The sequence below is a fragment of the Carcharodon carcharias genome, chromosome 12 (genome assembly GCF_017639515.1).
Source record: "Carcharodon carcharias isolate sCarCar2 chromosome 12, sCarCar2.pri, whole genome shotgun sequence".
In the NCBI taxonomy this organism is placed as follows: Eukaryota; Metazoa; Chordata; class Chondrichthyes; order Lamniformes; family Lamnidae; genus Carcharodon; species Carcharodon carcharias.
In genome coordinates, this window is record NC_054478.1 from 107,585,970 (window position 1) to 107,599,898 (window position 13,929).

Consider the following 13,929-nt stretch of genomic DNA (forward strand, 5'->3'; position numbering starts at 1 on the left):
AGAGTTGTGTCATTGATAGTTATAGTAGCTGGAGTACAGTCAGAACTTGGTGGTGGGTTGGTGTATCTCTGTTATACATAAGTGACGGTTAGCCCACATTCATCAGCCGCTTTTGAAAAAACAGTCCATGATCCTTTGAAGGTCATTCTCACAGTGTAACATGAGGATACAATCAACAGAAAACAGTAATTCACATATCATCCCTCATATCTTAGTTGAGGATTTCAGTCGTCTCAGTTTGAAGAAACTGGGTCTTTAGTCCATCAACATTTCCATCAAATGCCCCAAAAAGCAAACTATATACTGAAGAGCAGAAGGACTATGACACACCCTGCTTCACACCACTTGTTACATCAAATGGGCCAAAGTATTCACCACAGTCAGCGACTCTGGTCATCAATCAGTTGTGAAAATGCTGCATCAGATTTACAGCTCTTTCAGGACATCCAAGTTTGGCTAAGACTTTCCATAGGTTTACTGTGTCAAAGGCTTTCATAAGATCAACAAAGACAGAGGAGAATCACATCTATTGTTTGCGGCATTTCTCTTGTACATGCCAAAGTGTGAAGATCATGTTGCAGGTGCCTCTTTCTTTCTTTAACCCACTTAGACTTCCTGGCAGTCTCCATTCTGCTATGTGGCTTACAAGTCTGTTGAGTAGAACTCTTGTTAGAATCTGTTAACCATCAGAAGCAGTGAGATTCCCCTACGGTTGTCACATACAGATTTTTGGCCTTTTCCTTTGTACAAGTGAACAATCATGGCATCCTTGAACTCCTGAGGAATGGTTTATTGATGCTTCATTCTGTGATATAATTCCGTGAGTTTGATGACTAGCTGGTGTCCCCTAGATTTCTCCATCTGAGCCTGGAGCTTTCCATGGGGGCAGGGATCTGGTGCCTTTGTAAACCTCCACAACAAAATGTTGGCTGTCCAGGTCTTCATGGTTGGGCCAGTCTGGAAGCTTGTCCATAGCTGCCCCATTTATGGTGGATGAGTGATTAAGCACACCCCTAGAGTGCTCAGCTCAAGGCTGTTTAATAACTGTCCAGTCCATCAGTGCTGAGAACAGGCGAGTGAGGGGGGTCCATACACAATCTTCAAGGCTTGATAGAAATTCTTCATATTCAGCATAGACTTGAAGCTCTCAGACTTGTGTGGCCCACCATATATCCTGCAGCCTATGCAGCTTCAGTTGCAGGGTCCTTCTGCTCTCCTGGAGTGAATTATTAGCAGTGGATGTGTCGTCGTTTCTATTTTTGCTGACTATGCATTGTGGCAGAACTTCTGATGTCACCCCGCCCCATTTCGATTTTCAGGTTGGCAGGGGCGCAGCCAAATCAGCTGCGCACCCGCTGACCTGTCAACGGCCTATTGAGGCCATTTAAAAAGTAATTAACCTCATTAATGGACCTGCCCATCCAACGTTAAGGTTGGTGGGCAGCTGGGAGCCCAGGCAGGCTTCAGAAAAAGCATGAAACCTCATCCACGGGCGGGATGAGGTTTCATGAGGGTTTTGAAATATTTAATAAAGGTTAGAGTTAAAGTGATGGCCATGTCCCAACTCATGTGACAGTGTCGTGTGAGGGGACATGTCAGGGAAATCTTGATATCATTTGTTTAACATTTTTAAATTTGCAGCCGATCTCCCTGAAGCAGCACTGAGCCACAGAGAGATCAGTGTGATCTTCCGTGTGCATGCGCGAAAGAGCGCACTCTCGGCTGAGGGACCCCCCACCAACTTGCCCGCAGAGTGAGCACATAGTGCCTTAATTGGCCGGCCCACATAAAATGGCGACACGCCCCCAATCGGGAGCACCGATCGGAGGCACACCTGCCTGCGCCAGCTCCTGCACTTCCCCCCAATGGGGGGAAAATTTTTCCCATCCTCTCAATTTACACCTCACTCGATTTACACACACTCCTAATTTACACCAAATTCACTTTACACACCCTCGCAAATTAGATATGCTCGATTTATATACTCTCCTGACTTACACACACGATTTACACACCCTCCCAACTTACACACACTTGATTTACACACTCTCCCAATTTACACCACGCTCTATTAACACACCCTCCCAATTTACACCACATTCAATTTACACACCCTCCCAATTCACACACGCTTGATTTATACACACTCGATTTATACACCCTCATGACTTACACAAACTCAATTTACACAACTTCCCAATTTACATGTTCGATTTACACACCCTCCCAAATTACAACACGTTTGATTTACACACCCTCCCAACTTACACCACATTCAATTTACACACCCTCCCAATTTACACCACACTCAATTTACACACCCTCCCAATTTACACCACACTCAATTTACACACCCTCCCAACTTACACCACACTCAATTTACACACCCTCCCAATTTATACCACACTCAATTTACACACCCTCCCAATTTACACACACTCAATTTCCCCTTCCCAACTTACACCACATTCAATTTACACACCCTCCCAATTTACACCACACTCAATTTACACACCCTCCCAACTTACACCACACTCAATTTACACACCCTCCCAATTAATACCACACTCAATTTACACACCCTCCCAATTTACACACACTCAATTTCCCCCTCCCAATTTACACCACACTCAATTTACACACCCTCCCAATTTACACACACTCAATTTCCCCCCTCCCAATTTACACCACACTCAATATACACACGCTCCCAGTTTACACCACATTCAATTTACACGTGCTCCCAATTTATACTACACTCAGTTTACACAGGCTCCCAATTTACACTGTGGCCACATAACACACCTGACAGTTTACAACATATTGAAGAAAGCAGCCCTTTTAGTTAACAGTTATTCAATTAACACACACTCCAATTAACAGATTTACACATCCTCCCAACTTACACAAGGTTCACTTAACATCCCGCCCAATTTACAAAACATTGAAATAGCACATCCCCCCAATTAACCCTCTCAATCTTCATCCTCCCTGAATAACACTTCCAATTTATAATATGCTTGATTTGCACACCCTCCCAAATGTGCTGAAGTAAAGCCACCTTTTAATTTGTACCACACTTGGATAACACAACCTCTCGATATTCACCACATGTGATTTCCTTTCCCAATTTGCACCAGAGGTAATTTAAGCACCCTGCCAATTTAAACCACGTTTGAATTACACACTAACCTGAGTTACAGCACGGTCTATTTACACACCCTCCCAATTAACACAGAGTGAATAACACACCCTCACAATTTACACCAGGCTTGAATAACACACTCCCCTAATAAACAGCAAGCTCAATTTACACACGCTCCCAATTTATACATTACTTTTTTACAAACCCTTCCAAGTTACACACGCGCACTATTTAAATTATGCACAAATAACATAATACCCTAATTTGCACCAGACATGATTTACACCATGAACAAATAACACACCCCACCCAATTTCACCACCCTCGATTACACCCTCCCAATATAGAACACATTTGAATAACAAATCTTCACAGTTTCCAACACTAACAGCAGTGGTCATTATGGCGATGGGGCCAGCAGAATCAGGCTAGCCGCTCTTGATGGTGGGAAACCTGTCCTGCATTTAGTGGGGTTGGGGAGGGCCCACCATGGGAATCCTGCCCACTGGTGGCAGAATGTCGACTTGACTTATTAACGAGCCACTTGACAGCAATTATTCCAGAGTCCACCAGGATTTATTGGTGGCTCAGGATTTAACGGGGACTGGCTGGTGTCTCCAGCTCCTCTCGAAAGCTACCTAACCATCCCTATCGGGTCTGCCTGCGGCTTCATAAGAGTGTCCCTCATTCAGAGGCATTCAGTTCCCACTCAAGGGACACAGCATTAGGACAAGGGGTTGGGTAGCTGCTAAAAGCCAAAACCCTGCCCTTGTATCTGACACCCACTCCTCTCCCCTCAGTGACGATACTCTCTCTGCGACCCCCAATGCTTGATTTACACACCCTCTTTAGTACGCCCCTCAACTGTCTCCAGGGATCCAGTGAAAATCCTTGGTGAAAGCCTCAGTGCATTACCAGCATCTTCAGCAGCACTTTTGATCCACTAGGGCCTTAATTCGGATACCTGACACACAGGTAAATGCCTGTTTGGACTTAAATAGAGTAGGGCTTCCAGTGGAAAGGTGATGCGGGGTTCCCTCTCATTCTCCAACTGGAGTGACCCCCGTCATCTTAACTAAATTCTGTCCACCATTCTAATTTACTCAACACTCATATAACCAACCCCCACACTCGATTTACATACCCTCCCAATTTACCCCACAGTCAAATAACATAGCAACCCAATTTACATCGTACCCACATAACATACCAGACAATTTACAACATGTTTGAAAAAACTCGCACTCTCAATTAACCCTCACTCAAAATATCTTCCCAATTTGGCCACTCGCGATTAACACACCGGTTAACACCATGATTGATTTACATTCCCTCCCAACTTACACCAGGCTCATTAACATTCCTGCCCAATTTACAACACATTCAAATAGCACATCCTCCAATTAACACCACGTTGGATGTAGACAACCTTTCAATTTTTACCCTACCCTTGAATTACACACTCTGCCCATTTATAATAGACTTGATATACACACCCTCCTAATTAACGTTATGCTCGAATAAAGCACTGTCCTAATTTGCACTATGCTTGAATAACAGACTCTTCCAATCAACACCAAGGTCAAATAACACACTCTCCCAGTATTCACCATGTGTGATTTTCCTTCCCAATGTACGCAGGTGATTTAAACACCCTCCTAATTTAAACCATGAATTACACACCAACCCGAGTTACAGCATGCTCTACTTACACACCCTCCCAATTAACATGAAGAGTGAATAAAACACCCTCACAATTTACACCTGGTTTGAACAGCACACTCTCCTAATATACAGCCAGCTTGATTTACACATGCTCCCATTTTACACCACATTTGAATAACACCATTTCCTGGTTATTCACAAATTACACACCCTCACAATTCACACCACATTCAAATAACATATGTCCCCAATTTACACAACGCCCACTTTACACATCCTAACAATTTACAGCATGCTACTTTACAGAGGATTGTAATTTACTCCATGCTCGATTTGAACACATACCCAATTTACACATGCTCAAATACCCAATTTACAACCTCTTGAATTATACACTCTTGCAATTTACACCATTCTCAATCTACACGCCCACTCAATTTACATTCTGCTTGAGAAACACATTTCACAATTTACCCCATGCTCAACTTACACACCCTCCCTATTTACACCACACTTGATTTGCACGCCCATCCAATTTACACCATGCTCCAACAACAGTTTCCCAATTTACAACCTCTCGAAAGACACACCTGCCCAATTTACACCATGCTCAGTTCACATACTCTCCCAATTTAGCCCACACTTGATTGGCTTTGGGCCCTGACAACATCCTGGAAGTAATAGTGAAGAATTGTGTTTCACAGAAGTACAGCCACAACATTTGCATCTACCCAACAATGTGGAAGATTTCCCAGGTATGTTCTGACCACAAAAAGCATGACAAATCCAACCAGGCCAATTATCGCCCCATCAGCCTACTTTCGATCATCAGCAAAATGATGGAAAGTGTCATTGACAGTGCTATCAAGTAGCACTTACTCAGCAATAACCTGCTCACTGACACTCAGTTTGGGCTCTGCCAAGGTCACCAGCTCCTGACCTTATTACAGCCTTGGTTCAAACATGGTCAAAAAAGCTGAACGCAAGAGGTGAGGTGAGAGTGACTGCCTTTGATATCAAAGCAGCATTTGACTGAGTGTCGCATCAGGAAGCCCTAGCAGAACTGGACTCAATGAAAATCAGGGGGAAAACTCTCTGCTGGATGGAGTCATACCTAGCACAAAGGAAGATGGTTGTGGTTGTTCGAGGTCAATCATTTCAGTCCCAGGACATCACTGCAGGAGTTCCTCAGGGTAGTGTCCTAGCCCAACCATCTTCAGCTGCTTCATCAATGACCTTCCCTTCAACATTAGGTCAGAAGTGGGGATGTTTGCTGATGATTGCACAATGTTCAACACCATTCACACTCCTCAGATACTGAAGTAGTCTGTGTCCATATGCAGCAAGTCAAGGGCCACATCCAGGCTTGGGATGTTAATTGGCAAGTAACATTTGTGCCACACAAGTGCCAGGCAATGACCATCTCCAATGAGAGAACCAAACCATCACCCCTTGACATTCAATGTCATTACCATCACTGAATCCCCCACTATCAACATCCTGGGGGTTACCATTGACCAGAAACTGAACTGGATTAGACACATAAATACTGTGACTACAAGAGCAGGTCAGAAGCTAGGAATCCTACAGCGAGTTACTCACCTCCTGACTCCCCAAAGCCTGTCCACCATCTACAAGGCACAAGTCAGGAGTGTGATGGAATACTCTCCACATGTCTGGATGAGTGCAGCTCCAACAACACTCAAGAAGTTCATTACGATCCAGGATAAAGCAGCCCATTTGATTTGCACCTTAAACTTTCATTACCTCCATTACCAATGCACAGTGGCAGCAGTGTGTACTATATACAAGATGCACTGCAACAACTCACCAATGCTCCTTGAACACCACCTTCCAGACCAGCGGCCTCTACCTAGAAGGAGAAAGGCAACTGACACATGGGAATACCATCACCTGCAACACATTCAGGCAAATTACACACCCTCCCAAGTTACACACGCTCAATTTACACACCTTCCCAATTTACACCACACTCAATTTACACACCCTCCCAATTTACACCACACTCAACTAACACACCCTCCCAATTTACAGCACACTCAATTTACACATCCTCACAATTTACACCACACTCGATTTACACACCCTCTCAATTTACACACGCTGAATTTACACACCCTCCCAATTTACACCACACTCAATTTACACACCCTCCCAATTTACACACGCACAATTTACACACCTTCCCAATTTACACCACACTCAATTTACACACCCTCCCAATTTACACCACACTCGATTTACACACCCTCCCAATTTACACCACACTCGATTAACACACCCTCCCAATTTACACCACACTCAACTAACACATCCTCCCAATTTACACCACACTCAATTTACACACCCTCACCATTTACACCACACTCGACTTACACACCTTCCCAATTTACACACACTCAATTTAGACACCCTCCCAATTTATCCATACTCAATTTACACACCCTGCCAATTTAGACCACACTCAATTTACACACGTTCCCAATTACACCATGCTCAATTTACACATCCTCCCAATTTACACCACATTCAATTTTCACTCCGTCCCAAATTACAACACACTCGATTTACACACCCTCCCAATTTACAAGCTGACTTTGATAGATCATATAAGATAGGATGAAAATTGCGAGTGTATAAATTCGGACAGAGCATATGTAAATCTTGATGGGTGTTTGCAAATCGGAGAGGCTTTATTTAAATCAGATTTGTCTAAATTGGACAGGATGTTCATATATGGATTGATGTAAATTGCGAGGCATATTTGTAACTTGGTTGGGATGTATGTAAATCGAGCTGGTGTATGTAAATCAGGTGGGTTGCATGTAAATTGGCTGGGTATATTTAAATTGGGCAGACTTTTGTAAATAAATTGGGTTTATGAAAATCAGGCAGGTGTATTTAAATCAGAGGCAGGATTTTTCCTATGGCCGGCGGACTGGGAGGGAGCGGGCGGGGGTGGGTGAGAGCCAATTGCCGCCCATGATTGGCTCTGCGCCGCCATTTTATGTGGGCAGGCCAGTTAAAGCCCTCCCAGCGTAATATGCAACCTGTAGTACTCAGCACTACATGTGCGGGCAGGGGGAAGGAGAGTCAGGGCAACGCTTTTTCATGCATGCACATGAAAGAAATCTCCCTAAGGCACAGAGCTGCCTCAGATTGAATGGATATCTAAACAATTAAATAAATGATTTAAAAATGTATTTAAACATGTCCCCTCATGTGGCTGTGTCACATGAGTTGGGACATGTTTTTAAATTTATGAAAATTTATTTAACAAAAGCTTCAGGAAACCTCATCCTGCTCGTTGATGAGGTTTCCTGAAAAACGCGAAGGCCACATGAGCTTTTCGCCTGCCCACCAACCTTAAGGTTGGACGGGCAACGTTCACAAGTGTTTGAATTAATTTCTTAACGACCTTAATAGGCCGTTTGCATTTTGGCGGGTAGGCAGCCGACTCCAGCGCGGACCACCGAATGAAATATCGCAATGGCGTGTGATGATGTTGGGATGCATGCCCGACATCACGTGCGTTATTTTACGTGTCTGTGTGTTGGGTCCGTCCCTGCACGCCGACCAGAAAACTCTGCCCCAGGTTTTGTTTATGAAAATCAGGTGGGTGTTTGTTAATCAGGTGAGGTGTATGGGTAGGTGCCATCGGGCAGATGTATGTAAATCAGGCTGCTCCATGTAAAACAGGTGGGTGTATTTAAATTTGGCAGATGCATGCAAATCAGCCTTGTATGTTTAAATTGGGAGGGTGTATGTAAATTAGGAAGTTGTATTTCAATTGGGCAGGTGTATGTAATTCAGGCAGGTGTATTGAAATTGGAGAGGTGGATGTAAATCAGGTGGGTGTACTTAAATTGGGCAGGTGTATGTCAAACCGGCAGTCATATTTAAATTGAGACGGGGTACAGGTCAGACAGCCAATCAGCTCATCCGTTTGGTGCTGGGTAGGTTAGATTAAATTGAGCCCTCCTCAGGGCAGGCGTATGTAAATCAGATGGGTGTATATAAATCAGGTATGTGTGTTTCAATTGAGTGGGTGTATGTAAATTAGGCAGGTTTATTTAAATTGGGCTGGTGTATGTAAATCTGGCAGGTTATTTAAATAAATTGGTATATTTAAATTGGGCTGGTTCATGTAAATCAACCAGGTGTATTTAAATTGGGCACGTGTATGTAAACCAGGCAGGTGTTTTTAAATTGGGCAGGTGTATGTAAGTCAGGCGGGTGTATTTAAATTAGGCAGGTGTATGTAAATCAGGCAGGTGTATTTAAATTGGGACAGGGTACAGGTCGGACGGCCGATCTGCTTGACAGTTTGGCACTGAGTAGATTTGGTTAAATTGACCCCTCCTCAGAGATTGTGTAATGAACTGCGGGAGCATGAGAGATGGGTAAGGTGTATGAAGGTGTCTGCAGAAGTCCAACAATCGATAGAAGGGGTCTGTGAAAATCTTGAGCCGGGCAGAGCCAATGGTTGCAATGGTGAAATTACTCTGCTTGAATAAACCATCACTTTACAGACCACATGTGTGGTACAAATAGAGAATAATGGATATCTCAGAGTGATTACAAGATGGTAATATACTCAAGGGGTTTGGTTGATGTCATAAGCCACAAAATATGCAGCTCAAGCATTTTATAATTATTATCTGAATCCAAATAATAGATTACAGGCTTGAAATAATTTTGAAATACGTCTGTCATTTCTTTTAAATAATACATAATGCTAATACTATGGGTGGATTAGTTCAGTTTTGGATTCACCTTGTGTAAGTATAAACTGTCAGAATAGACCTTATCTCCCAGTATAATCTGTGCTGTTGATGCATAATGACATCTACACTGAAGATGATTCCTGCATCATTATTCAAAGTTGATCATGAAATGATCCCATGTGATATTTACTGATCCTAGAATTTCTCCAATCAGTATACTTCACAAGAAGGAAAAAGAAGCCAAAATAAAACAGGGGGCATCTAAGATATTAAGATAGATTAACCTCACTGGTGGCATTTGGCTGCACAGTGCTTCTGGAGTCATAGTCAATCAATATAGACCTGGAGCAATACTAGCGTTCACCTATTTTGTAGTATTTGGAAGAAGATGAGATATGTGGCCTGACACCAGGGCTGATCAAAGTTTTGTCCTTATGGATAACATCAGTGTCTACCATGGAGCTTCAAGGAGCCACAACAAAAGTTTAAATGAATGTTCCCACTTGTATGAAGTTGCTGATATGAACAGTTCTTTGTTTTATGATTCGAGCTCATCCCGAGGCAATAATATTAAAAGCGCAGCACCTCCCTAATCAACAAGCGCACAAAATTCAGTCTGGACAAGCCAGTGGACAACAAAAATAAGGACAAATAAGACTGTGCCACATCTGCCTTGGAGGCCAGACCACCAGATTTCAGGAGCCATGCAAGGTCTAAGGACCACACTCTGAGTTCCATGAGAAACATGCAGCAAGCACTCTGGATGCGAGGTTTTACAACTGTGTCTGTAGGAAAGAAGTGAACTTGAGGTCTGATGAACAAATTTTGATTTGCTTTGTGCGATGCAGGTGGTAGATTCCATGACCATAACTGAGGTAAACTGATGTTATTTTCAGGCTAACATGAAGCGAAAATAGTCCAACATAAAGAGAGAAGAACTAGTTGGCAGAGAGGAAATGGAATTATCTCGTATCATGACAAGAGATGTTAAGAGCAATGTGGCCCGTTGCCCTCTCACCTGACTCTTATTCGCTGCCACCTTTGCAAACAATGCCTGAGATACTTTGGCCCGTTTCATCTCTTGCTGGATTTCATCATAAATAGCTGATGTGATGTTTAGATTCGTGCTCTCCACCTTAACCAGAAGATCTGATGTCGACGCAGAGGTCTTGGTCTACCAAGAGAGAGAGAGAGAGAGAGAGAGCATCGAAAAATTAAAATAAAAACTGCTTTCAGCCAGCCATCTGTGCACAAATCATCAGCGGATTTCAGTCAGCTGATGCCAAACTGCATTAGCTATGGAGGACACTTCCTGTCCATTATTCTAATCAGGTTAATTGTGATTAGAAATAATTGCTGTTCAGGAACAGAGCATTCCTATAGGACATGCTAACACAGTAAAGCACTTTTCATGCTGTTTACCAAATCACTAAGGTAGGCTGTGCAAATCATGGCCAGTAATAATAAACATTTCATTGGTATGAGACAGAAAAAACCTGATAAAGCAGCACATATATACATGAAGGTACAAAATCATGCCTTAGAGTGGAAGAACCAATACTCCTAGAAAAAATGAGTAAATGGGTAGAGGCCCCTAAATAATAAATTATTATTCAATTTAATGTGCTCCCTAAAGTCTCACTCATCCTTTATTAACGCATTACATATGTCAAGCCGATATGTACAGTATACTACCATTATCATTATTATGCTAGCCATGGATACTGATAATTTCATATAGGAAATCACTGTAAATGAAAAGAATTAAATTTCATGGAACACTGAAAGAAATGTAGCTGATTTGATGGTTTAATTTCCTTGTGCCGATTTACATTTATGTATTCTCCCATGTTCATTTTAAAAAGTGGGCAAGCCTGCTTTTAGTTCCCACATCAATAGAAAAAGCTTGCTTTTTGAGTTACCTGAGAGGTTCGAGAAGACCCTGGGCTGCCTGCTGAAGGCGAAACCATGGAGATGTTTGGGTTCATGCTTCGTTCTCTCTCCTCCTGGTAGATTCGGTCACGTTCTGCCTCTGGAAGGTTCAGGAAGTTCTGCATGGCTCTTAGATTTACAAGTAGTGACTGGGATGCTGTTCTAGGATCTTCCTCTTTGCGGAGGATCTCTGATAGCAAGCCCTGGTGTAGAAGGCACCCAATGTCATTAAAAAAATTCAAGTGTAAATACCCTGTCCCCCAACAACCCCCACCTAATACTCCAATAATTCCTGCATGCAGTAATGCTTTTGGTATTCTGCAGTACAGTTGAAGCAGCTAATGTCAAGGCATTAATTCTTTTTGGAAGCAGGTAAGAGCCCCCTGATAAAGTTATCAAATTCTGAATTTGCTTTCAGTCTGTTTCAGCTTAAGACTGGTGTTGACAGTAGCAAAATAAACTCATAAATCAGCTTCAAAACTTTCACATTTAAAGCAGTTTAATGGGCACATGTTGAATGTGAAACCCCATAAGATAAAACAATTTTCACTTCCAAGTGTGCTGGTGGCTCTTTTCATTTGACATTTGCAAGACCCATCACTCAATCTAGTCATCTCCAAGCATTTTAAGTTCAAGCTGAACATCATCCAGCCACTACTTCTTCATGCACCATGTCTTCTCCTGATGCTACTTAACCTGGGTGTTGTTTTGCACCATAACCATTGGCGTTTACTTGAGTACCTCTGTTAATAAAGGGCAGCCCAGGGAAAGGAGTCTTATTTTTGATGGTCCTCACTTTGCTTCAGAAAACTTTTAAATGTGATAAGTTGCTTTGTATTTCGTACACCTCATGGTTAGGTATTTATTATTAAATGCTGAGTTTGGAAAGTTCTGCTAAGGTTACTTGTAAGTGAGATGGTAATGTAATATATTTTAATGGTGTAAATCTACACCTACAGGCATAAGGTGTCATGAAGTGATCCCAAAGTCAAAGGACTTGGTCTAGGAAATTAACTTTTTAACGTGGTCATATTGCTTTAATTTCCCCTCTCTTCCTCTAATGCTGCACGTTATTTAAATTCAACATTCAACCTGCTCTGACTGTTTGCATCATTTTGGATGCTATGTGGTTTTGATCAGTAAAACAGCATGAGGGCAGGAGGTAGGCAAAAAATTCTCCATTAAAGCTCATGGAACGATACCACAACAAGCTCAGTGGTTTTGAGAAGAGGGAGTGATGGGGAGAAAATTGTCCAGGGGGAAAAGAAAATCATTCTCATTACCTGCAAGGGCCCTACCTCCTATGCAAAGGTAAGTTGGTACACAGAGGATTAAATTTCACAACAAAACAAAAAATCCCCTGTAAATAACTCATCTGGAAATGAGTTACCTTTTTGGCTAACTGTAGTAAGAAGTAAGTCAGCCTGGCTTTGCATACAGTGGAAGGTTAAATTAAGATCATTTTAAATAAATTACAGTTGCACAAATAAATATCTGGCCCTTTATTCACCTGGAAAATATTAGGATTTCAATATGCAAAACAAATCAAATGGATTTTTTATTCACGATTCCATTTAATTGTAATTTAATGAGGTGCAATTTAGTTCAAGAAAGCCAGGTGCATTGCTCAGTGCTGCCTTGCAGACTACACCAGTGAGCGTGTGAAAGTCTGGCCTACAAAATATATGGCAAATTTCAACAGCTCCTTTGTCAACCAACTACCACTCCTGGAATATTATATATTTTTATATAAAGCCACCGTATATTTAAGGATTTAATCAGTTGTCGTCATAGACAAAGTTAATTGCTATAGACTCTGACTTCCGTGGCTGGTGACCTGGTATTGCTACAATTGTTTCACGCAATATAGTGGTTATGGTTGAACATCTGTCTCATACAAGATGTTCTCTCTCATTCTCCGGCAGCTATATGCTGTTGGGAATCTTTTTCTTACACTTCACTAAGAATCTGGTACTGTCAGCCTCCAGACTGCCTGCTTGTGCTCCTCGCCAATGTTCAAAACCCTCCCCCCCTCCAGGAATGTGAGTGTTAGAAGATTCACAAAGGAAACAAGCTCTGCCATCGGCCCATTACAGAGGGAGGTGGAAAAATTTGACTTGGAATTGGTATCCAGAAGGAAAAGACTGGGACATCCAGCTGGATCAAAAAGATAACGTGGGTGGGAGGGTGGATAATATAATGGCCAAATGAGACATATAATATATTAATTCAAAAAAGATATTAATTGAAAGTAGTCCATGTTCAGTAAACTCCATAATGTAGATTTGAGACATCTTACTTGTGGATGCTGATACATAGTTTCTCTCATTTCCTTAGCTGCAATTTTTTGAGAAACTGGAATGTATTTTTCATAAATCTTTGCCTGGAAACAGAGAAGAGCAATATACCACCGGCATAAGTCTTAAACCCCAAATCTGG

The 13,929-nt window shown here is 42.2% G+C and overlaps 1 protein-coding gene across 1 annotated transcript in view; it reads right to left on the bottom strand.

The window, feature by feature from the left end:
- satb2 (SATB homeobox 2) overlaps positions 1–13,929 on the bottom strand; it is a 191,077-nt gene that overhangs the window by 91,310 nt on the left and 85,838 nt on the right. Inside the window, exons 9-10 of the mRNA XM_041201166.1 lie at positions 11,481–11,693; positions 10,577–10,732 (exon numbers count right to left, since the gene is read on the bottom strand). Of these exons, the coding sequence (XP_041057100.1) occupies positions 10,577–10,732; positions 11,481–11,693 (369 nt within the window). The remainder of the gene's footprint in view (positions 1–10,576; positions 10,733–11,480; positions 11,694–13,929) is intronic.